This window comes from Diceros bicornis, chromosome 28 (genome assembly GCF_020826845.1).
Source record: "Diceros bicornis minor isolate mBicDic1 chromosome 28, mDicBic1.mat.cur, whole genome shotgun sequence".
NCBI lineage: Eukaryota > Metazoa > Chordata > Mammalia > Perissodactyla > Rhinocerotidae > Diceros > Diceros bicornis.
The window spans coordinates 11,251,498-11,275,343 of record NC_080767.1 but is presented as its reverse complement, the minus strand read 5'-3'; the positions used below and the strand labels follow the sequence as shown (position 1 = coordinate 11,275,343).

Here is a 23,846-nt window from a genome sequence, read left to right as displayed (position 1 = left end):
CCGCTTCCAGCAGATGGATCACTCACATCAGTCAAACAAGGTGATTAACTGTGGAGGCTCTGGAGCCAGGTTGCCTGGCTTTGAACCCTGGCTCTAACCTTTACTCCTTATGTGACCTTGGACAAGTTACCTGACTCCTTCGTTCCTAAGCTTCCTCACCTATAAAATGGAGATGGTAACACTCCCTACCTCATAGGTCATTAGGAATATTAAGCAAGTTGCTACATTGATAAAGGGCTCAGAACTGTGCCTTCCACATATTAAGTGCTAAATAATTATTGATGATGATGATGATGACCAAAAGCATCCAGCAAACAATGACACCCAGGCTCCCTGGCATTGGCTTCCGAGGGCCTGCCTCGTGTGGCCTTGTTTCTCCCTCACGACGCGTCTCCTGTGCTCCGCCCCTAAGCCACAGCATCACTACATCACCATGCTGGGAGGTCACGTTGGTCCTTCTTTGCTTCTGCTACCATCAGCTTAGAGTGCTTCCTTTCCTGCCTGAGCCTCTGCATTTTGCCTCGCTTTAAATCTTCTCTCATGAGCCAGCTTCCCCACAAAACCCAGGAGGCATGGATCAATGTATCATGGGCTATAAATGTTTGCTTCCTCACTAGACTCAAGCTGATTAAAGGCAGAGACATAACCCTCCTATCTCCATCCTGTGGTACTTCAAAGAGTGCCTGGCACGTAGTAGGCACTCAGTGTATCACATGTCTTTCCTTCTGCAGGACTGACTCTTGTCATCTATGTCAGTTGACTGAATAATACCCATTTCATTGAGAACTCGTGAGGGTTCTCTTAGATATCAGATGTACACCACTTAGCAGAGTGCCTGCCACATAGAGTTATTGTAACTAGTGTTACCGTGACTGCTGCTGATTTGTTGTGTCGCAGAAAGAGCCCAGCTTTGGAGCTAAACAAACGTGGTCTTAGACCAGCTCTGTCACTTAAAAGCTGCAGGGACTTCAGTTTCCTCAACTATGAATTGTGGTTATAATACCTATCTTAGTGCAAAAATGTAAGCCATCAGTAAATATTAGGTCCCTTCTCTTTCTCCTCTATGGCTGTCTAATTTTCCCACCTGGTGCAATTTACTTCACTTCTCTGGTCCCAGATTCCTCATCTGTAAAATGAGGACCTTGAAATAGATGGTCTCCATGTTCCCTGCCAGATCTAAGTTTCAAAATTATTGAACTCATCATCTTTTCCCCTTAAAACTACTCATTATATGTCTTCCTGAGAGAGAGTTCTTTTCTTTCTTTTTTTTTTTATTGATGTTTTAATGGTTTCTAACATTGTGAAATTTTGGGTTGTACATTTTTGTTTGTCCATCACCACATATATGACTCCCTTCACCCCTTGTGCCCACCCCCCACCCCCACTGCCCTGGTAACCACAGTCCAGTTTTCTCTGTCCATGTGTTGGTTTATATTCCACATATGAGTGAGATCATACAGTGTTTGTCTTTCTCTTTCTGGCTTATTTCACTTAACATAATACGCTCCAGGCCCATCCATGTTGTTGCAAATGGGACGATTTTGTCTTTTTTTATGGCTGAGTAGTATTCCATTGTATATATATACCACATTTTCTTAATCCAATCGTCAGTCGAGGGACACTTGGGTTGCTTCCACTTCTTGGCTATGGTGAATAATGCTGCAATGAACATAGGGGTGCATAAGCCTCTTTGGATTGTTGATTTCAGGTGCGTTGGATAGATTCCCAGTAGTGGGATGGCTGGATCATAGGGCATCTCTATTTTTAATTCTTTGAGGAATCTCCATACCGTTTTCCATAGAGGCTGCACCAATTTGCATTCCCACCAGCTGTGTATGAGGGTTCCTGTTTCTCCACATCCTCTCCAACATTTGTTGTTTTTTGTCTTGGTGATTATAGCCATTCTAACGGGCGTGAGGTGGTATCTTAGTGTTGTTTTGATTTGCATTTCCCTGATGATTAGTGATGTTGAGCATCTTTTCATGTGCCTATTGGCCATCTGTATATCTTCCTTGGAGAAGTGTCTGTTCATTTCCTCTGCCCATTTTTTGATCGGGTTGTTTGTTTTTTTGTTGTTCAATTGTGTGAGTTCTTTATATATTATGGAGATCAACCCCTTGTCAGATGTATGTTTTGCAAATATTCTCTCCCAGCTGGTTGGTTGTTTGTTCATCTTGATTCTGGTTTCATTTGTCTTATAAAAGCTCTTTAATCTGATAAAGTCCCATTTGTTTATTTTTTCTTTAGTTTCCCTAGTCTGGGTAGGCATGTCATCCGAAAAGATTCCTTTAAAACCAATGTCAAATAGTGTGTTGCCTATATTTTCTTCTATGAGTTTTATAGTTTCAGGTCTCACCTTCAGGTCTTTGATCCATTTTGAGTTAATTTTTGTGAATGGCGATAGCACATGGTCCACTTTCATTCTTTTGCATGTGGCTGTCCAGTTTTCCCAACACCATTTATTGAAGAGACTTTCCTTTCTCCATTGCATGTTCTTAGCACCTTTGTCGAAAATTAGCTGTCCGTATATGTGTGGTTTTATTTCTGGGCTTTCAATTCTGTTCCATTGATCTGTGTGTCTGTTTTTGTACCAGTACCATGCTGTTTTGATTACTATTGCTTTGTAGTATGTTTTGAAGTCAGGAATTGTGATGCCTCCTGCTTTGTTCTTTTTCTTTAGGATTTCTTTAGCTATTCGGGGTCTTTTGTTGCCCCATATAAATTTTAGTATTCTTTTTTCTATTTCTGTGAAGAATGTCATTGGGATTCTGATTGGGATTGCATTGAATCTGTAGATTGCTTTAGGTAATATAGACATTTTAACTATGTTTATTCTTCCAATCCACGTGCATGGGATATCTTTCCATTTCTTTATGTCATCGTGGATTTCCCTCAATAATGTCTTGTAGTTCTCATTGTATAGGTCCTTCACCTCCTTGGTAAGATTTATTCCTAGGTATTTTATTCTTTTTGATGCAATTGTAAATGGTATTATCTTTTTGAGCTCTCTTTGTGTTAGTTCATTATTAGCATATAGAAATGCAACTGATTTTTGTAGATTGATTTCGTACCCTGCAACTTTGCTGTAGTTGTTGATTGTTTCTAACAGTTTTCCAACAGATTCTTTAGGGTTTTCTATATATACAATCATGTCATCTGCAAATAGTGAGAGTTTCACTTCTTCGTTACCTATTTGGATTCCTTTTATTCCTTTTTCTTGCCTAATTGCTCTGGCCAAAACCTCCAGTACTATGTTGAACAGGAGTGGTGAGAGTGGGCAGCCCTGCCTCGTTCCTGTTCTCAGAGGAATGGCTTTCAGTCTTTCCCCGTTGAGTATGATGTTAGCTGTGGGTTTGTCATATATGGCCTTTATTATGTTGAGGTACTTTCCTTCTATTCCCATTTTATTGAGAGTTTTTATCATAAATGGATGTTGTATCTTGTCAAATGCCTTCTCTGCGTCTATTGAGACGATCATGTGGTTTTTATTCTTTGTTTTGTTGATGTGATGTATCACGTTGATTGATTTGCGGATGTTGAACCATCCCTGCATCTCTGGTATAAATCCCACTTGATCATGGTGTATGATCATTTTAATATATTGTTGTATTCAGTTTGCCAATATTTTGTTGAGGATTTTTGCATCAATGTTCATCAGCGATATTGGCCTGTAATTTTCTTTCTTTGTATTGTCTTTGTCTGGTTTTGGTATCAGGGTGATGTTGGCCTCATAGAATGATTCAGGAAGTGTTCCATCTTCCTCTATTTTTTGGAATAGTTTGAGGAGGATGGGTATTAAATCTTCTTTGAATGTTTGGTAAAATTCACTGGAGAAGCCATCTGGTCCTGGACTTTTATTTTTTGGGAGGTTTTTGATTACTATTTCAATCTCTTTACTTGTTATTGGTCTATTCAGATTCTCCATTTCTTCTTGGTTCAATTTTGGGAGGTTGTATAAGTCTAAGAATTTATCCATTTCTTCTAGATTGTCCAATTTGTTGGCATATAATTTCTCATAGTATTCTCTTATAATCCTCTGTATTTCCATGGTATCTGTTGTAATTTCTCCTCTTTCATTTCTAATTTTATTTACTTGAGCCTTTTCTCTTTTTTTCTTAGTAAGCCTGGCTAAGGGTTTGTCGATTTTGTTTATCTTCTCGAAGAACCAACTCTTTGTTTCATTAATCCTTTCTACTGTTTTTTTGGTCTCAATATCATTTATTTCTGCTCTGATTTTTATTATTTCTCTCCTTCTGCTGGCTTTGGGCTTTGTTTGTTCTTCTTTTTCTAGTTCTGTTAGGTGTAATTTAAGGTTGCCTATTAGGGCTTTTTCTTGTTTGTTAAGGTGGGCTTGTATCGCTATGAGTTTCCCTCTCAGGACCGCTTTTGCTGCATCCCATATGGTTTGATATGGCATGTTATCATTTTCATTTGTTTCCAGATAGTTTTTGATTTCTCCTTTAATTTCATCAGTGATCCATTGGTTGTTCAGTAGCATGTTGTTTAATCTCCACATTTTTGTCACTTTCCCAGTTTTTTTTTCCTGGTTCATTTCCAGTTTCATAGCCTTATGGTCTGAAAAGATGCTTGTTATGATTTCAATCTTCTTAAATTTATTGAGGCTTGCTTTGTTTCCCAACATATGGTCTATCCTAGAGAATGTTCCATGCGCGCTTGAGAAGAATGTGTAGTCAGCTGTTTTTGGGTGGAGTGCTCTGTATATGTCTACTAGGTCCATCTCGTCCAGTTTTTCATTTAAGTCTAATATTTCTTTATTAACTTTTTGTCTGGATGATCTATCCATTGCTGTAAGTGGGGTGTTAAGATCCCCTACTATTATTGTGTTGTTGTTGATTTCTCCTTTTAGGTTTGTTAATAGTTGTTTTATGTACATTGGTGCTCCTATGTTGGGTGCATATATATTTATAAGTGATATGTCTTCTTGATGGAGTGTCCCTTTTATCATTATATATTTCCCTTCTTTGTCTTTCTTAACCTGTTTTATCTTGAAGTCTACTTTGTCTGATATGAGTATGGCAACACCTGCTTTCTTTTGTTTGCCATTAGCTTGGAGTATTGTCTTCCATCCTTTCACTCTGAGCCTGTGCTTGTCTTTAGTGCTAAGATGTGTTTCCTGAAGGCAGCATATTGTTGGGTCTTGCTTTTTAATCCATCCTGCCACTCTGTATCTTTTGATTGGAGAGTTCAATCCATTTACATTTAGGGTAATTATTGAAATATGAGGGTTGAATGTTGCTGTTTTGTCACTTATTTTCTGGTTCTTTTGCATTTCCTTTGTTTCTTGTCCCATTTGTTTTGGACTGCCAATTCAGTTTGGTTGTTCTGTCTTATGATTCTTCTAGTTTTCTCTTTGTTTATCATATGTGGTTTTGTTTTGATTATTTGTTTAGTGGTTACCTTGAGGTTTGGGCAAAAAATCTTGTGTATGAGATAGTCCATTATCTGATGGCCTCCTATTTCCTTATACTAAGTCAATTCAGTCACTTTCCTCTTCCCCTTCTAAGTTGCTCTTGTTATACCTTATTCTATCTTGTGTTGTGGCTGTGTGTTTACAGTGATGAGGTTAAATTTATTTTTGGTGAATTTCTTCCTTTGATCTTTGAGTTTAGTATTTAAGTGGTTGCTAACCTATTCCGGTAAAGATCTACTATTTCTCTGATTTTCTCTACCTACTTTTCTCCTTCCTCCAAGCTTTGTGTTCCCTTTCTCTTCTTTTTTTCAGGCCTGAGGGCCTTCTTGAGTATTTCTTGTAATGGGGGTCTCGTGGCCATGAACTCCCTTAGCTTTTGTTTATCTGGGAGAGTTACTATTTCTCCATCATATGTGAAGGATATTTTTGCTGGATAGAGTATTCTTGGCTGAAAGATTTTGTCTTTTAGTATTTTGAATATATCATTCCAGTCTCTTCTAGCCTGAAAAGTTTCTGTTGAGAAATCCGCTGAGAGCCTGATGGGAGTTCCTTTGTACGTTATTTTTTGTTTTTGTCTAGCTGCCCTTAATATTGTTTCTTTGTTGTTGACCCTGGCTAGCCTTACCACTAGGTGTCGTGGTGAAGGCCTTTGTCTGTTAATATATATAGGTGTCCTGTTGGCTTCGCTTACTGGTATTTCCTGCTCCTTCCCCAGATTTGGGAAATTTTCAGCTATTATTTCCTTGAATAGGCTCTCTGTTCCTCTTTCCCTCTCCTCTCCCTCTGGAATACCTATAATTCTTATGTTACATTTTCTAATAGAGTCAGATATTTCTCGGAGTCTTTCTTCATTTCTTTTTAGTCTTAGTTCTCTCTCTTCTTCCATCTGGAGTATATCTGTATTCCTATCCTCTAAAGTACTAATTCTTTCCTGCATATTGTCAGCTCTGTTCTTTAAAGATTCCAGATTCTCCTTTATCTCCTCCATCGTGTTCTTCATCTCCATCAGCACTGATTGGTTTTTCTTTATGATTTCAATCTCTTTTGTGAAGAAACTCCTAATCTCATTGAATTGTTTGTCTGTGTTGTCTCGTATTTCGTTGAGTGTTTTTATGATAGCTATTTTGAAATCTCTGTCATTTAGTTTATGGATTTCTGTGTCTTCGGGGTTGATTTCTGGGTGCTTGTCATTTTGTTTCTGGTCTGGTGATTTCATATATTTTTACATTGTGGTTCCTGTGTTGGTTTTGATTTTCCTCATCCTGGAAGTCTCTGGTTGCAATTTCCACCTGCCGCCACTGTCTGGTGGTAAAGGGCTGTGTAGTCTAAGCCCCCTGTGCGCTACCCCAGTTTTTCTGCTGCGATCCGCAGTTTTGTTTTTTTTTTTTTTTTCCCGCTGCGATCCACGGGTCCAGTCCAGTTTGTTCAGGTCTGCCTTGGATCGCTAGGTCTGGTCGAGCTGCAGACTCCGGGTTATGGGGAGAGGAGAGCTCTCTCTTTTGCCCTCTGGGTCTCTGACGTGGGAGGCTTCTCGTTTGCCCCTCTTTATCCGCTCTCTGGGGTACTCAGATGTTGATGGTAGCCCTGTGGCTCCTCTGAGTCCTCTGTGCGGGAGTTTCCCACTGGCTGAGAGGGCCCGAAGAGCTACAGTTTTCCCGCCGAGGGCCGCCCCTCCCCCCTCTCTGGGAGCCGCGCAGACCGGGATTGCTGATCTGATGGGGAGGGAGCGGAGTTCTCCTTACCTCTCCCCACTTCCTCCGGGGGCCCAGCACGTTCCACTCTCAGATGTGCGGCAGTGTGGATCCCTCCGCTCTAGGTTTTCACTGTCTGGGATTCCGTTGTTGGTCTGTGGCTGTTGCTTTTGTTGTATCTTGTGGGGGAAGAATTCATGGGAAAGCTCACTCCGCCATGATGCTGACGTCACTCGAGAGAGTTCTTTTCTTGATAATTATTCAATGTTTTAATATACAGTCATGTGTCACTTAGCAACGGGAATACATTCTGAGAAATGTGTCGTTAGATGATTTCGTCATTGTGCAAACATCATAGCGTGTACTTACACAAACCTAGATGGTGTGACCTACTACACACCTAGGCTCTGTGGTACTAATCTTATGGGACCACTGTCATATGTGTGGTCTGTATTATGTGGCACGTGACTGTATTAAGATTGTTTCGGTTCTTGGTCTCGCTCTTTCTATCTCTATCTCTCAGTCTCTCTAGAGACTGTAGGGTGGCCTGGACGCACAGCATCTGCACAACTCCAGTTCATACACTAGGACTATATGTGAGTGGCACCCAGGAATTGTGCTCTGCAGCATCCTCAGTCCTGGCTGGATTCCTTTCACAGTTTAGTGTAGTGAAGTCTGCAGAGCACACAAGGAAGAATAGTCTCCAGCTTTCCTTGGGTCCAGAAAAACAGAACGTGTGTCTGCGTGAACAAGCGTGGGGCCAGGTGGAGCACCACGTTCATGGCCTTTCCTTTCCTGTTCTGCCACAGACTTTGCAAATGGGCATCCAACACTTCTCTGGACTCTTCGTGCTGCTGTGCATTGGGTTTGGTCTGTCCATCTTGACAACCATTGGTGAGCACATCGTGTACAGGCTGCTGCTACCACGGATCAAGAACAAGTCTAGGCTGCAGTACTGGCTCCACACCAGTCAGGTGAGTGCCATGGGTGTCTTGCTCCAATATTCTTAAACGTCAGAATTCCCAGTAATGGGAGAATCCAGAGCCCCAAGTCCGACTGAAGAATGACAGGTTACCAAGACAACTAGGGTGGTGTAGACACTCTTGATGTAGAAGATGGAGTTCCCTCTATCCCATTAATTCACTTTCCCCTTAAATTAAGGTATCCCACAATGCCCTTCCTTTCATCTAACCCTCTACTGTTCCTCTGAATGGAAGCAATAGAATTGTTTTTAACCTGGTTTCACTTAATAGTAACAATCTGAAGAGATGGTGTGAAAGATTTGTCTCCTACAGATTCTTTTCTTGCCAAAATTGAAACCCATTAAATGAGCTTGAAGTCCCTATTTACATTCAGATGAACCCACCAGCCATTGTTCTCCGCATTTTCAACGGTGCGGAAGTTTGAAGTCCGCTGGTGCCAAGGCCAAGCCTCAAAGGATGGAAGTTCTTTCGTGTAATCCAGACACAAACACACTCACTTACAGGGAGAACTGAAATTGTCAGGCGGACCAACCACTCAAGCACACTCATTGGCACATCTCTCCCTGAAGGAAATTGGTATGGAGGGCCAGAATATCCTCAGAAGGCCTCTTAATGATGAAGAGACTCTAGCAAAGGCAGCAGTTTCCCCTGACCACTGTGAGGGTTGAGGCCAAGCAGCCACCCGGATCTCTCGGGGACAGGCTCCCTCCTGCCACCCAGGGCACCATCACTCGCCTCACAGCAGCAAGGCTGCAAGTTCTGCCACTTCTGCACCATTCATTGTTAGGCTGACCTCTCCGCTTTGTTAACACGGTACTTTTTTCTAGATAGGTTACTATCATTAGTTTGGTTATGCTTGAACCCCGTTCTTCCTACTTTCATCCTAGGAAGTGTTTGGTCTCCTAAGGAGAACTCTGCAGACCACTGATCTTCTCCATTGTATTTTGACGTGATTAGTTTAATTCTCAAGAGTCCTTCGTCCCTTCTTTGTTTTGGCTGCTGAGAAGCTCAGACTTAAGTGTTTGACTTGCCTTTAACAATTGTACAAGGCCCTTTGCCACGTGTTAGTTGTGATAGGTCTTCTTTACGTCGCATACCTTTTTACAACCCAGAGCATTTCTAAGCTTCCTATCAAATTACCTTTTTTTCTCCAGGCAGAGTAATAATTTAGAATTCTTGTTCTCTTGAGATTTGGGGCTGAATGTTGATCTGTTTTCGGATCCCTGGAAATTTGTTTAAAGAGGCAGAGGTTTGTAGCGACGAGATACGGGGTTAAACCTCGGGCGGTACCTTTGTCCCCTGTGTGTTTCTGATGACCTCTGGGTGTGACTCTGTTCTTTCTGCCAGAGATTACATCGAGCACTAAACACGTCATTTGTAGAGGAAAGGCAGCAGCGTTTCAAGACTAAACATGTGGAAAAGAGGTAAGAAGAGGCCAGTGCCCGGGGTCTTTATATTTGTTAAAAGAGAAGTTTAGGGATGTAACTGAGACTCTGTGCTCAAAAGGGAAATTATGTGTAAATAACTCAGATCAAATCAGGACCAAGTTGTTGATAAACACAATCAGTAAAAATATACGTGGTTTCAAATAGAAAGGAAAAGAACAGACAAAATAAAAAACATATCTGTACATATATGGACACTGAAATGCAGTGTAGGCAATATATGTTGTGGTTAAAAGTGTGGAATGTGGTCCCCAGAGGCAAGCATCTAGATCCAAATCCTGTCTCCAACACTTGCGACGTGTGTGGCCTTGGGCAAGTTATGTATGTAACCTCTTTGTGCCTCAATTTCCTTATTTGTGAAACTAAGATAAAAACAGTACCTACTTCCTAGAGATGCTGTAAGGATTAAATGTGGTAATACATGTAAGGCTGTGAAAACAAAGCACTTTTAGCTGTTATTATTGTGTACAAAACACATGTAAGACCTAATTCATAGGACTGCAGGGCATGTTTGCACCCCTACTCCTTTCCAGAACTCCTAGGAATATTTGAAATATGCAACAGACATGTCCTGCTTGGTCCGTTTCCTGGCCCTCTTGCTATAAACTCCCCAGAAAAGAGCATCTCATTAGTAGGAAGTAACAAGCATTAAATGCGTAGAAGACATTTGAAAATGGAAACTTCGCACCTTCCCCACATTGAGCCTGTGGATGACTGTGGCCTCGTTCGTGGTGGCTGAAAATGTCAGAAGCATTTGGGTCTGGTTCCTGGTGGCCTCTGTTGCGTGTTGCCTACGGCGGCCCTCCTGGTGCTTTCATATGCCCAGAGGCCTCAGTTTAGGGCGTTACCTCCAAGCAACTCCATCATCTACAGCAGATCCTCAGCTCAAAGCTCTGCTTTCTGGGTAATTTTGAAATCTGACACTCACACTTCTCATTCATTACAGAGGAAAAGGAAAAAGAGCTGAAAAACATGATTATTTTTCACTGTTGTACCTCCTCTGGGACTGCCATGCTCTCCTTCTCTCCTGTTTGCATCTAGCTTGTCAGAATCACTTCTGTTAGCTCTTAAAGCCTCTTTCCAGTCAATGAGCACACTCCCTCTCCATCTCAGTCTGTGGCATTCCTGTATCATATTATCGCAGCCTTGTCAGCGACAAGCTGTAGACTAATCAGGTGACAGCTGTTCTATGTCATGTTACACGTATTTTTTCTATAATTATTTTTAACGTAAATTTTTAACAAGAGGAACACGAGAAGACACAGCAGCAAAGGCATCATCTCATGACAAAGCATTTGTTTTCCGGCCATAATAGAAACAGGAGGCCCAGTGATCCCATTTCTAACTGTGATGGGATTCCTATTCACATCTCTCTCGCCTAAATAGAGAATCAAATGTGTCTTTCACTCAACTTACCACTGTTCTTGGCAGATTCCCTTCTGGAACCCCTTATTTTGAGAAAGAGCTAAGGCAGAACATGCCCTCGTGGCTTATCTTGGGCCCACATTTCCTGTGCCACCTTCCTGCAGCCCAACACCCACCTGTAACCTTTCCAGCACAGTGAGCGTTTGAGGTCCCACAGCTGTTATGTTTCTTCTGAGTGGTCTAGTGGAGTATTGAACCTCGAGGTTATATAATTGCCCTGTGGAAACTTGTTTTGCTCATTTTTAGTGTTAAATACAGTTCACTCACTGGTCACATTACACTTTTAGGCCTAGGAAGGCTTGATACAAAACACAACCTGGAGACTGTAGAGGCCAACCATATAACATGCTTATTCCTTCCCATTAGACACCAGAGCTGACATTCAGCATCTGTCTTCTTGCATCCAGAGGTGGCCCAGAGCCACATGTCGATTATCAGAGCGCTTGTGACACTAGTAACTAGAGTTTGTCATGGAATCCGGCTTTGCTTATTCTTCTATATTGTATTCCCAGATATATGTGCAAAGCTCTGGAGGAAACCAGATTGGCTGTCTCTACGTGCCTGATTTCTGTGGTTGCCTGGACCTTCCAGGAAAATGTGTAGATGCTCTGCTCCCAGGTTCTCCCCACTACAAGTCATTTTATGGTACTAGAGTTAGGTCTGTTGGCTTGAAAAATCTCTCTCCTTCTTTTTTTGGGAAGCATATCTATGCAAATGCCTATGTCTGCTACAGCTTGACTCCCTCCTGTGTGCTCCCTATTTATTGAATGAATAAAATGATAGATAAATGAATGAATTACTAATGGTGGAGGGGTTTGAGGAAATGCTTGGAAAAATTTTGTGCCATGATACGAAAGTAGATGTTGCTACTTTTTTATTTAAAGCAAAGAAAAAAGTAGATATTGTCAAAGACTATTCGTATATAGTCCTTGGTTTACTCAACATGTGATTTCATATAAGTTTTGGTCTATCCTTGGTCTATCCTAACCCAGTGGGTTTCCACTACACTCCCCTTTTCCCTTTCCTCTCACCCAAATACACAAAAATTGTAAACCATATAACACACCACAAAAAGATTGTTTTGAAATTATTCAAACTCAACAGGAAAAGACTTGAAGGAAAAATTAAAGGGAGCTGTAAAGTTGGAAGGAAGTCTATAACTGTACCTCTGATCCTGGTGTAAAGCCAGTGGGGCTACAGTGGGTTCCTTATAGCACTTTACCCAGCCCAGGACACATGAAAGCTGAGCTCTGGTGCCCCCTGCTCATTCATATGAGACTTCAACTATGAGAAATGTTAAAGAACTGCAGGTGGTTTGCAATGCTTGTGTGTTTTGATGGCTTGGGGCATGTATCAGTCAGTTTTTGCGGTGTGAGAAATTATCTCAACACAATGTTTTAAACAACAGTGAGTTGCTTGTGAATCTGTGGGTCAGCTGTGCAGTTTACTGATCTGGGCCAGACTTGGCTGATCTCAGCTACATTTGCTCATCTGTCCACAGCCAGCTCATGGGGAGGGAGTAGCAGCTAAGGGCTGGCTGACCTATGAAGGCCTCGGCTGGGTCAACTGGGAAGACTGGGGACTCTCTCCACATGGTCTGTTGCCATCCAGCAGACTGGTCTGGACTTGTTCACATTGCAGCAGCTGAGAGAGACAGTGGAAGGATGCAAAGCTTCTTAAAAGTTTAGGCTTGGAACTGCCACCTGCCACTTCTGCCACTTTCTATTGGCCAAAACAAGTCATGAGGCCAGACCAAATCCAGCACAGGGGGTGGGGGGAGCAGACTTTGCCCCTTGAACCCCCTTGAAAGGATGAGCTGCAAAGTCACATTACTGAGGAGCATGGACGAAAGGAGGAACAAAGGACTATGACCACTTTTGCAATCTACCACAGGTGAAATGAAACAGCGTCATCCTATTAAGTCCTTGTGTTTCTGTTCTCAGCCATGTAACTGAATCAGGACTTGAGCATCCCTCCCATTTCCCCTCCTCCTGCACGTCCTCCCCTTCACCTCCTGGCAAGTAAGAGCCCAGGAATAAAGTCTTGATTCAGTTATATGGATGGGAACCAAAACCCGAGGACTCAATAGAGCATTTCTATTTTGTTTTGCCCTGTGGTGGATGGCGAAAGCGGTCATAATCCTCCTCCGCCTCCTTCTGCTTCAACAAGGCTGGAAGAAACTGGCTATGCTGCTTAGGGCTCTAATCTGTTCTTGTAGCAAGAAACTCTTCTCACTGCATCTAACTGTCGAAGCGTATTTCAGACACCAGATCCCCTCCTCCTGGGCCTGGCCAGCAATAACTCTCTTGCTGTCTACAGCCATCTCTCTGAGATGGTGGCAGGTGTTTGGACACAAGCCTGAAAGAGGATTGCAAATGTATTTCTATTTGACTTTCATTAACCCAGCAAGAACCTGAGGCTTTCTTAGTGGGTTTTTTTTTTTAAGTTTCAGACCTGAGCTGTCATTCTCAACCCACATAAAGACACCGCGATAGTGGGAAACTTTTTGCTGAAACGTGCAGCTTGTATGCTTTAATTCTCCTCAAACTCAACTAGTAAATGTCAGGGTGGTCCTGCGGGACTGAGGATGGGCCATATTATAGTATCTATCAGCAGGCTCTTGCTTAGAGCCCAAGAGCTGAATAAACAGATTCTCACTTCTACTAAAGCTCCATCTTTCTAGCCATAGAATGTTTCAAGGCAGTGCTGCTTTCTGAGCCACACTGGCAGGAAGGGAATAAAAAAGCTAAGGTTCTTCATAAAAGAATGTGCCATGCCCTGAACCATCAGCCCTGCAGATGATACACCCATTCCAGCATCAGGCAGTGTAAGACTTGAGAAGACCTTGAAGTTCCCTTGAAAAGAATTGTATCGGCTCCTTTTGTCCCCGGGACACTCCAGCAGGCAGGCTGTCTGTGACTCTGTTACTTCATCTCTGAATGCGTACCAGCTCCATGTTAGTCCCACAGGAATGGCTAACAGATGGGGAACAGCACTTTGAGGGCTGCAGAGTGGAAGGCAAGTCTGAAGTGTCTCTTGGTTTCCTAGGTCCACTGTGGGACCCCGTCAGTTCACCGTGTGGAACACTTCCAATCTGAGCCATGACGACCGACGAAAGTACATCCTGAGTGATGAGGGAGGACAAAACCAGCTGGGCCTCCGGACGCACCAGGACATCCCTCTGCCCGCAAGGAGAAGAGAGCTCCTGGCCTCGCTGACCACCAACGGGAGAACGGACCCCCTGGACGGAGCCCGGAACTCAGTGATGCAGGAGCTCTCGGAGCTCGAGAAGCAGATCCAGGTGATCCGCCAGGAGCTGCAGCTGGCGGTGAGCAGGAAAACGGAGCTGGAAGAGTACCACAGGACACACCGGACTCGTGAGTCCTAGGCGACCGCGCTGCTCCCCGCTCTCGGTTCCTGGCACCCCTCTGAGCCGCTGAGACACTATGTAATGCTCTTTTGTAACTGCTGACCGAGGCGTGGGGAAGCTGAGGTCTGGGTCTGCTTAGAGATCGAGGCTGCTCTCCCCAGCCGAAAAAGCAGCAGCACCTCCTCCAAGCTCACTCCCTAGGTCTCCAGGGTAGGCGCCTTCTTCAGAGCAGGAATCCCAAATTAGTCAGGAGTAAACTCTGTGTAAGGAAGGGATTTGTGAACAACCAGACAACCCCAGCCCCTGTTCACCTTTTCACCAGGGGCCACAGTAATATTTCTGGGTTTTAGCCCTTTCTCTGCACCATTGACAACAAGAGGCAAAATCGTTACCCATACCTGTGTCTTACTACGTGGTTGGTTTAATCTTAGTATAGAGCAGGGTTATCCAGGATGTGGCTTTTGATCAACTCCCCAGTCTAGGTTTGTTCCTACATTCATATTGGGGAGCCAGGGAAGAGGAGAGAAACTTAGGAAGCTGGGTACTTAAAACATTAACTCAACTCCTTAGCATCACAGCAGGCCAAGGATTGACTGGGTCAGGCAAGAGCCATGTTTTGGGGAGGTCCTGGGTCTCCGACGCCATCCTGACTCACATTTAGTAGGAACATGTCAATCTGCCATGAGGAAAGGGGACAGGGATATGTGAGCGGGAACAGAGAACAGGCAGAAGAGGCATTAAAAATGTACACCATGCTATTAGAACAAAAGCTCTGGGCCAGAAAAGCAGTTTGGCTAAGGAATGCATAGGACTAAGCATCTCCACTGTAGGGATTCCTTTAATAAAGGAAGAACGAGAAAGAAAAACAAAGCAAGGATGTGGCCTTGGGGGGAGCTGGACTGTCCCTACTCATTGCCTATCCAGGGTGTGTGAGCTGGCGCTGTGGCTTAAATGAAAACGTTCTGCAGGCCACATACAAGGCAATTTTCAGATCAGTAGTCACCAGTCTCTTAACTGTAGGAATCCCAAAAGTGAACCTGTGACCATCGCAAGCATTGACCTTCAGGAATGAGTCCTGTGCTCTCCATATTTGTATTGATAACGACCAAGTCAGCCTCTCCACCTCACACCCACTCATCTCTGAGGAGCCATGAACAGGTTTTGGTCCCTCCGATTCTCCCCCAGGCCCATCTAATGCCCCCAAGGATTGAGGTAAGTAACCTGTTTCCCCTCCGCCTAGGCATCCCTTTCGCGGTGTGCAGTGGCGTGGACATGCAGAAAGGGAAGGGAATATGGGACTATAGAACTTCAGTTCCCAATGTTAGTGTAGCTAGGAATCATCAAGGAACTCATTAGGATGCTGATTGCCAGGACTCTTCCCCAGAGGATGGCGCGGAGAGGGGGGATCTGGGTGTGGGCTCAGAAACCTCCTGTTAACCAGCATCCCCAGATGACTGACACATGTGGTCATTGCTCTTCGAGAAACACTGTTCTAGAAGTTTGGCTGCCCCAGGGATGGGGAGAAGTGAGAAGAAGCTTTTTGAGAGTTTTTTATACCTCAGCACACACTTGCTGATTCGCCTTTTATACAGCCACTGCCACCCCAGGGCACTATTTAGGACTAGGCTCCCTTGTTTATCGATTACCTGCTCTATCTTCTCAGTACTCTTTGCTCCACTCCAGTCAATTTGAAGACCTACAGTGAGCTCACAGCACTGTGCCAAGCACTGTGCTCCATAACAGCTGCAGATCATTGGAAAGGCTCCTCAACTCCAAAATGTCTGCCCCTACTTTTGGATGCAATCCCTGCATTTCCACCTAGAGCTACCCAGTCCCCCAGGGAAAGATAACACCACAAGCTGTAATTAGATAACACTTTAGCAATTAGTTAATTGTCTGAGAAAACCCTGAGGTGGATGTAGGTGCCCAGATACTGATGAGGGAGGTGGGAGTGTTCTAAAGTTAGACTTCATCAACCTCGCAGCGAGGGAACAGGTGAGCCCTGGAAACAGAAAGGACGATTCTGCTTTGAAACGTTCTCTCATGTTCTCAGCCCAGGTCCCGAAGTAGGTTTGCAACTGCCTTTGGAAGATCATGCCCCTTAGTCATCCCCACACATCTGCAACAGCTAAGGATGCTGTAGAGACTCTGCCATCACGGTCTGTGCCCCCCGAACCTCTGTGCAGCCCCGAAGGCTGATGTACAGGTGTACCTCAACTCACGTAACAGCCATGCTCCTAATGTTGTACATGGACGTTTTTATAACTCAACTCATATTCCGACTCTACTTGAGAAGCTGGCTATTTAAAGGAACCCAGAGGTGAATTCTTTTGTAAAGAATCCTTTTGTAATACAATTAATTATCCCTTAATGTATCTGTTTTGTAAGTTTGGATTTTTGTATATCGCGTTTACCTTAAGCTTCTCTACTGAGGCATTCTGAGCAGTGGGCTGCCTGTCCACGGAGTAGGTGACCAGTGTACAGCTCCTCAAGTATCTTCTGAGGAACTACGTGGCCAAAACTCTGGCCAGGATGCAGCAAGACGCAGCAGAGGCTGAAAGCAGGCTTCCTGCCGTCAGTATTGCTTGATGCCTCCATGTTCCGGATGAAGAAAAACAAAGCATAATTGCTTATGGTGAAATGAAGCAGTCTTCATGTTAAGTAGCAATGGTTATTTTTATTGGTAGTGATTGAACCGTGTTTTGCAATTTGTGAAACAATGTGTTGTGTTTTGTAAAAAGATTTCATGAAATGGTGGGTCCTTTGACAACCCTCCTTTCTGTTCTGCTTCACTTCTGTTCTCTCAATTCCCCTCAGGCTCAAAAAACACAAAGATCAGAAGTCTTCAGGTGGAGGGTGGTATTTTGGTAAAGAAGAAAGAGATGAGGGGTGCTGCCTTGCCCCCTCTTGCAGGCTCCTATTTCATGAGATCAGGAAGGCCTCCATTCTTTTTCAAGCTCTGGCGCTGGGATCCTGGAATGTGACCACCCTGATTGTGTTGCTCACCCCAGCCCCATTTTCCAAGAGGGAATTCCTGACACAGGAAGCATACAATCAAGTATGACTGTGCGAGTTGGAACAAATAGGGCTACGTGGTTCATGTAAAGAATAATAAGGGCCCCAGAGTGTGGACACCTCAAGGTAGCGGGGTGAGGGGATAGCTCCAACAATTAAGTTGGAAGAATGACTGGGACAGACAAGTGAGGCAGCGGCAGGGACCCAATCAGTTGAGGTCTTTACACGCCTGGAGGTGACTCCATTATTCATGGATCTTGCTGTTGCACAAACCTTATGCTGGCGCTGCTTCTTCCGTGCCAACCAGAGAAGCGGTATGTGGAGCAGCTGCCAAGCAGAAGAGAGCTACGTCATCTGGGCGATAGACTTCCTAGTGTTGGTGCTGGGTCAGTAGAACCTTGGAGCCAGTGAGCACTTCCTTGGTGTGGACGAAGCATGAAGGGGAAAGAAACTACTGTAGAGCCTCTCTTCCCTCTCTTCCTTTCTTTTTTTTTTTTTGTGAGGAAGATTGGCCCTGAGCTACCATCTAGTGCCAATCCTCCTCTTTTTGCTGAGGAAGATTGGCCCTGAACTAACATTCATGCCCATCTTCCTCTACTTTATATGTGGGACGCCACCACAATATGGCTTGATGCGCGGTGCGTAGGTGCACACCCGGGATCTGAACCCGCAAACCCTGGGCCGCCAAAGCGGAGCGCATGAACTTAACTGCTACACCACTGGACTGGCCCCCATCTCAACTCATATTTTTGATGGGCAAACCAGAAAATCCAACCAGTCTTCAGAAGAAATTGCTTTCTAGTCATCAAAACCACTTCACTATCTGCAATGTTTAGTTATTCTTTTCTTCACCCACCCACACCATCCATCTAATCCAGGATTCCCTCACTTTTTTAGTTTAGTTCCTAATTGTTTTATGACAATAACGTACTTATAAGTATTTTCTTAAGGTTTGTAAAGAGTGGTTGCATTGTGTCCTCATTTTATTGTGTTTGCAATCACTCCGCTCCAGGAAGAACTGAAATGCTGTCTTGTGAGCATGAACAGGCTGTTTTGCTCCAGCCACTTTTCTTGTACAACCACGTGGATGGACCAGATGTCCTCAGGTCTTTTCCATCTTCAGTTTCTATGACTGTGGAATAAATGTTCAGATAGAAACTTCACTTTCGGATGTACTGCTGGCATTGTCTTTGGGGATTCAAACGTTGATGTGGTACCAGCCCCTTCCTAACAGGAGCCCCACTGATGCTATGATTTAGGCTTGTTTCCTTGGTCTAGTCCAAAGTGGCACAAAATATGTTGAGAAAACTCAAGGGCCGGGCATCATGAAGTAGAATTGAAATGGCTTCATCTGAAAGAGACATTCTACGAAAAGCTACAATATTAAGAGACCTCTGAAAAACCGCCCTGACCACATTTAGTAATTCAACTAACATTTGCTAAACAGCTTGTATTTATGTGCCAAGTGCTGGAGACACAACAGTGAATAAGATGGGCATGGTCTCTAACTTCAGGGACCTTCTCAGAATCCATCCTTTTCACAACCTGTGAACAGACAATACTGTAATAACTAACATTTATTGAGCACTTTATAAACTGTGATCTCATTTAATCCTCATTAAAACCCCATGAGGTAGGTACTGTAACCCTAGTCTGGAGTAGGTAAACTAGACCTGTAGTTTACAGAGGGAAAAACTAAGGGTCAGGGAATTATGTAAGTTGCTCAAGGTCACGCGCTAGTAGAGTAGCAGAGATTCACACGCAGGCAGTGCAATTCCAGAACAACCACACTATACTGTCAAGGTACTGATCGATGCCTTACAACTTCCCCTTCTTCCTCTAACCCACCTTTAGCCTTTCTGCCATATTGCCTCCCACCTATGCCTCTGCCTGGCCCCCAGCTCCACGGAACAGGGAGGGAAGCTGATGTGGTATCTGCACCTGCACTGGTCCATTGAACTCAACACTGTAGCCCTTGAGTCTCACCGAAATAGATTCGGGCATCTCTTCCTTTTTGCTTTCTAGCCCAACCACGAACTGGTGCAAACACAGCTGCAAATCACTCAGCAGTCCTCCAGTCTCAGGCATCTTGCAGTTTCTGACAACCCAGGCAGTTTTAGCGGCTGCAAACTTGCCATCAGGAATCTGCTAGCTGAATGCACTCTTCACACACATTCTTCTGGAACGTACTCAAGTCAAATCTCATAAAAATATAAACCTACTGTATAACTTAATTCGACTGCCAACTTACCCAAGGATGTTTTGCATCATTCAGTCATTCATTTTTTGGACACATTTTGAGCCACACATTGGGCTAGCTGCTGGAGATAGAAAGATAAAAAGCCGATTCTGATCCCATGGAGCTCAGTCTAGTGGGGAGACACAACTGGCAAAACAATGTGGCATGTGCTCTGATAAAGAAATGCACATCAAGTACTATGGGAGCAAAGACACGTGTGTGTGTGTGTGTGTGTGTGTGTGTGTGTGTGTGTGGTGGAGAAATTGAGTGGAGGGTAACAGGGATCCCAGGTAAAAGAAATAGCATGTACAAAGTCCCAGAGTTGGGAAACTGTGGCAGTCATGAAACTTAGGAACATCAATAGTTCAATATGATAGGAACTTAGAAGCACAAGGCAAGTGCAAGCTGTAAGGACTGGAAAGAGAAACGCCAAGGCAAGATCACTGTGCTAAAGCAGATCCGTATCCCAAAGACTACAGGGACCATTCAAGGATTCTAAGCTGAAGAAGGATGAATTAAAAGACCGGGATCCTCAGCACTAAGTGGAACTGGCTGTCATTGACACGTATGTAGTTTGTAGGCCAGTGGGCAAAGTTAACTCTGATGTTTCGGAATGACTAGGCCATGACATCATTTAACCAGAACAGATGGACTTAGAGACAGACAGAAACACACATTGCCTAGACTCCAAAGAGGATGTCAGTCTTATTTTTTCCCAGAAATAGGAAGAAAATATAGAAAAATTGACCTCTCAAGTTTTTTATTCACGACAATAAAAGTAAATATTTTGAGCATTTACTAGCTACCAGGCACTGTGCTAAATGTTTTGCATTTATTGACTCATTTCTTTCTCAGTACAATCCTGTAGTGTGGTTATTTCTATTTTATAGATGAAGAAACTGAAAGAGAGGTGAAGTAACTTGCTAATACGTGGCAGGGTCATTCTCATCCAAGTCTGACTTCATAAGAAATGCATTTAAAACAGCTCCTGGGATCACAGTACGCACTCAGCAAATGCATCAACAGAGTGGGTGAGCAGGAGACACCTAAGATCCCTTTGGTTCAAGTCTACTGTAGACCAAAGTGCTATGCGAACTCTCAGTGAATAGGGGGACACAACGCAGTCCTAATCTAAGGCCTGGCAAAGATCCTACTTACATTAGAACTATCAAGACTCAATACACTAGGTTTACAGAAGTTTTTGGAAAGACTTCAAAAAGACTCACAAAGTATTTTCACTTCTTATCTCCCTGATGACAAGCCCTCTGTTGGTACAGGTCTCCCCTTACGGTAAAAGAAAGAACAGTGGAGGTCTAATTGTCACATTTTGATTCTGCTACTCAACCGAGTGACCCTGGAGCCTATTTCCCCGTCTCTAAAATGAGGACATGGTTTGAGGTCCCTTTTAGCTCTCACATCCTACCTTTTAAATCATTCCACTCCACAGATTTCAGTAACCGGAAATCCTCAGAGCATATCATTATGTTAGTGTGAATATGCTATGGTTCCAATTTTGTCTACAATTTCCCTCAAAAAAAAGGCTAAATCTACAATAAGAGAAGCCCTAGCTATCATGGGTTGCCTCTAACAGGGTATTAGTTTCAGAATTCATACTTCCTTTTGTTATCACCACAAAAGAAATTTAACATGGAGTCACATATTTTAGGATAATCCAATTTTGAAGAGTACTTCAATATATGAAGAAAGGTTGTTTCCACTTAGAGGGTGAAATAAAGAAATAAGGTTTGAATTCACACATTGGTTCAATAAAGCAGACTTCTAAAGATTTGTCAGCAGAAGCATGGAGCTGAATTAACTTAATCATGCAAACCTTTACTGCGTACTGTGTGCCAGGCCCTCTGCAGGATGCTGGGGATTAGACTGTTAAGACATTGTCCTTTACATGTCCTGATTCTAGTAATTATGAAGTATGCTATAAATAAGAACTTAATATCTAATGTTAGGAAGTGACCAAACTTGGGCAGAAATCACCAGAAGATAAAGCTCAATTTTTCTTTGGGGTAGGACAACGACAGATCTAGGAAATTTTTAAGCTGTTTCCATGCCAAGAGTTTCCTATTGTGTAAACCCGATCCAACATACACACAACCCACCAATTTTCTACTTACTGTCTCAGTGTAGCTGTCATGTCAGTTAGGTACACTTTTGTGAAAAGAACGGGCCAAAACTTTTCTGCAGACTCACTGATACTTGGGTTTATCAGTCAATTGACAGTCCTCAGGAAAAACCTTAGGGACCAAAATTTAAAGGCATTCCACACCAGCAAATAACCATGGAAATAGATGAGAAAAGCATAGAGCTTCCTTCAAGAACTGAGCATCACGAGTGTAGGAGGTCTAAAAGAACATAGGTGATCACTTCCTTATTGTCCAGATCTTCCCATGAATCCCCACAGTATCAAATCACACTCATCACTCAAGGAGCACGCACACGGTACTATGCACATGGAGCTCCTGCCCTCGAAGAACAAAGATGTGGTGGATCTGGACAGCGAGTAACAAAAAAACAAGGAATCCCAAAGGAAATTCAGGTAACTTCTGGATTTCCGGAATGCAACAGCTAGCAGAAACAGCTGAATACCTTTGCAAAAGATCTCTATAGCAGGTAAGAAGAGCCAAGCCGTGTAGTTCAGACATATGCCTCAGGGCACATCAACTCTGAGTTTGGTCCAAATCTCCAAGACTATTTGAAGGTAACAACAAAAGAAAGTAAAGAAAAAAAGAAGAGACCATCCCTACAAGACCTAAAATGTTTTTTTAAAAAAAAGAGGAGACTCCAGTACTTCTATAATACTCTTTGAAATTGGAGTTTATTTATGAAATTGGCATTACCGAAATTCTCTATTTAAAAAGTTCCACGGGGGCCAGCCCCGTGGTGTAGCGATTAAGTGCGTGCGCTCCGCTGCTGGCGGCCCAGGTTCAGATCCCGGGTGCGCACCGACGCACCACTTGTCAGGCCATGCTATGGCGGCGTCCCATGTAAAGTGGAGGAAGATGGGCACAGATGTTGGCCCAGGGCCAGTCTTCCTCAGCAAAAAGAGGAGGATTGGCATAGATGTTAGCTCAGGGTTGATCTTCCTCACAAAAAAAAAAAAGTTCCACGGATCTAGGGCAGTGATTCTTAACTTTTTTGGGCTTTGTGAAGTTTTAAAATTCCTTTAAGGATTTGAAAAAAGCTATGAATGATATACACACAACACAAAATTTGGTATACAATTCGTGGGTATTCCTGAAGCCCATTCATTGGCCTCTTCTGTAGTGAGAGAAGCCAGAATACCCAAAAATCACGACTGTTTTTGGTCATTATCTGACAATGACTTTAAGAGTTCTCCTTCTGTTGCCTGGACCTCAAGCTAGTTGGGACTAGGGGTTCCCTGCTCTTCCCAGCTAGAGCAACTTCCCCTAAATCCAGCTTCCCACGAGATTAGTGGTTTCCTCCACATTCCACAGGATCCACGGTCACCTGATGTAGGGAAGCTGGCTTTCCCAGCCAAGTGTCATAAACAGTTAACATCCAAACCCAAACCACCTGCTGCCCAAGTAGTCTATTTCCCTCCAAACCAGCAGAGTTACACCCAAGCTGGGCCGGTCAGAAGAGAGCAGCAAGGGGAAAGTGTCCTCTTATCGCCTGCACATGCTCTGTGTGTCCAGGAGGAGAGCCTGACCCCATCATGGCGATGTGTGTCTGTTGGGTTGGGGGACGGGGGATCAAGAGACCAGTGACCTCTGTGATGATGCTGTAAGATTCTCCAATTAGACTCATTTCTTAACCCTCACCGCGTGACTTTGTGGAATTCATCACAAGTCCCGCTGATTGTAGGCAGTGACCACAGGAGGACATAGAATTTGTCCCTACCTATCTTCTAGGACAGGTGGAACTCAAGAAGGGACCCACTTTGTACAACCCCTTAGCAAAGATATAAAACACCTCTGGTGTGCTGGTCACTATAAAACTTATAATTCAAGAACTCTCAGCCTCAAGTGCCAGGCAGCCTTATTCTCCCTGGAAAACAAATCACAATCTCCTACCCCCCAGGGAACTATGGAAGGGAACTGAGTAGTCAAAAAACCGTCATCTTTTAAGCATAATCTCTCCCCAGAACAGACTCAATAAAACAACTGGGAGAAAAGTGCTCCAATTAATCAAAGAAATAAATACTTTAAACACAGCTAGCCTCTTAATCTAAGTTGATTATTTCTGTTCAAGAGAATTCAATTCCAGAACAG

General features: G+C 43.5%; 1 protein-coding gene across 2 annotated transcripts in view; it reads left to right on the top strand.

The window, feature by feature from the left end:
- GRIN3A (glutamate ionotropic receptor NMDA type subunit 3A) overlaps window positions 1–18,232 on the top strand; it is a 154,347-nt gene extending 136,115 nt beyond the window's left edge. For both annotated transcript variants that reach the window (XM_058523678.1, XM_058523676.1), the window contains 3 exons: window positions 7,932–8,096; window positions 9,453–9,529; window positions 14,024–18,232. In XM_058523678.1, coding sequence (XP_058379661.1) covers window positions 7,932–8,096; window positions 9,453–9,529; window positions 14,024–14,363 — 582 coding nt within the window. In that variant the 3' untranslated portion in view covers window positions 14,364–18,232. The remainder of the gene's footprint in view (window positions 1–7,931; window positions 8,097–9,452; window positions 9,530–14,023) is intronic.
- Window positions 18,233–23,846: the final 5,614 nt, after the last annotated feature.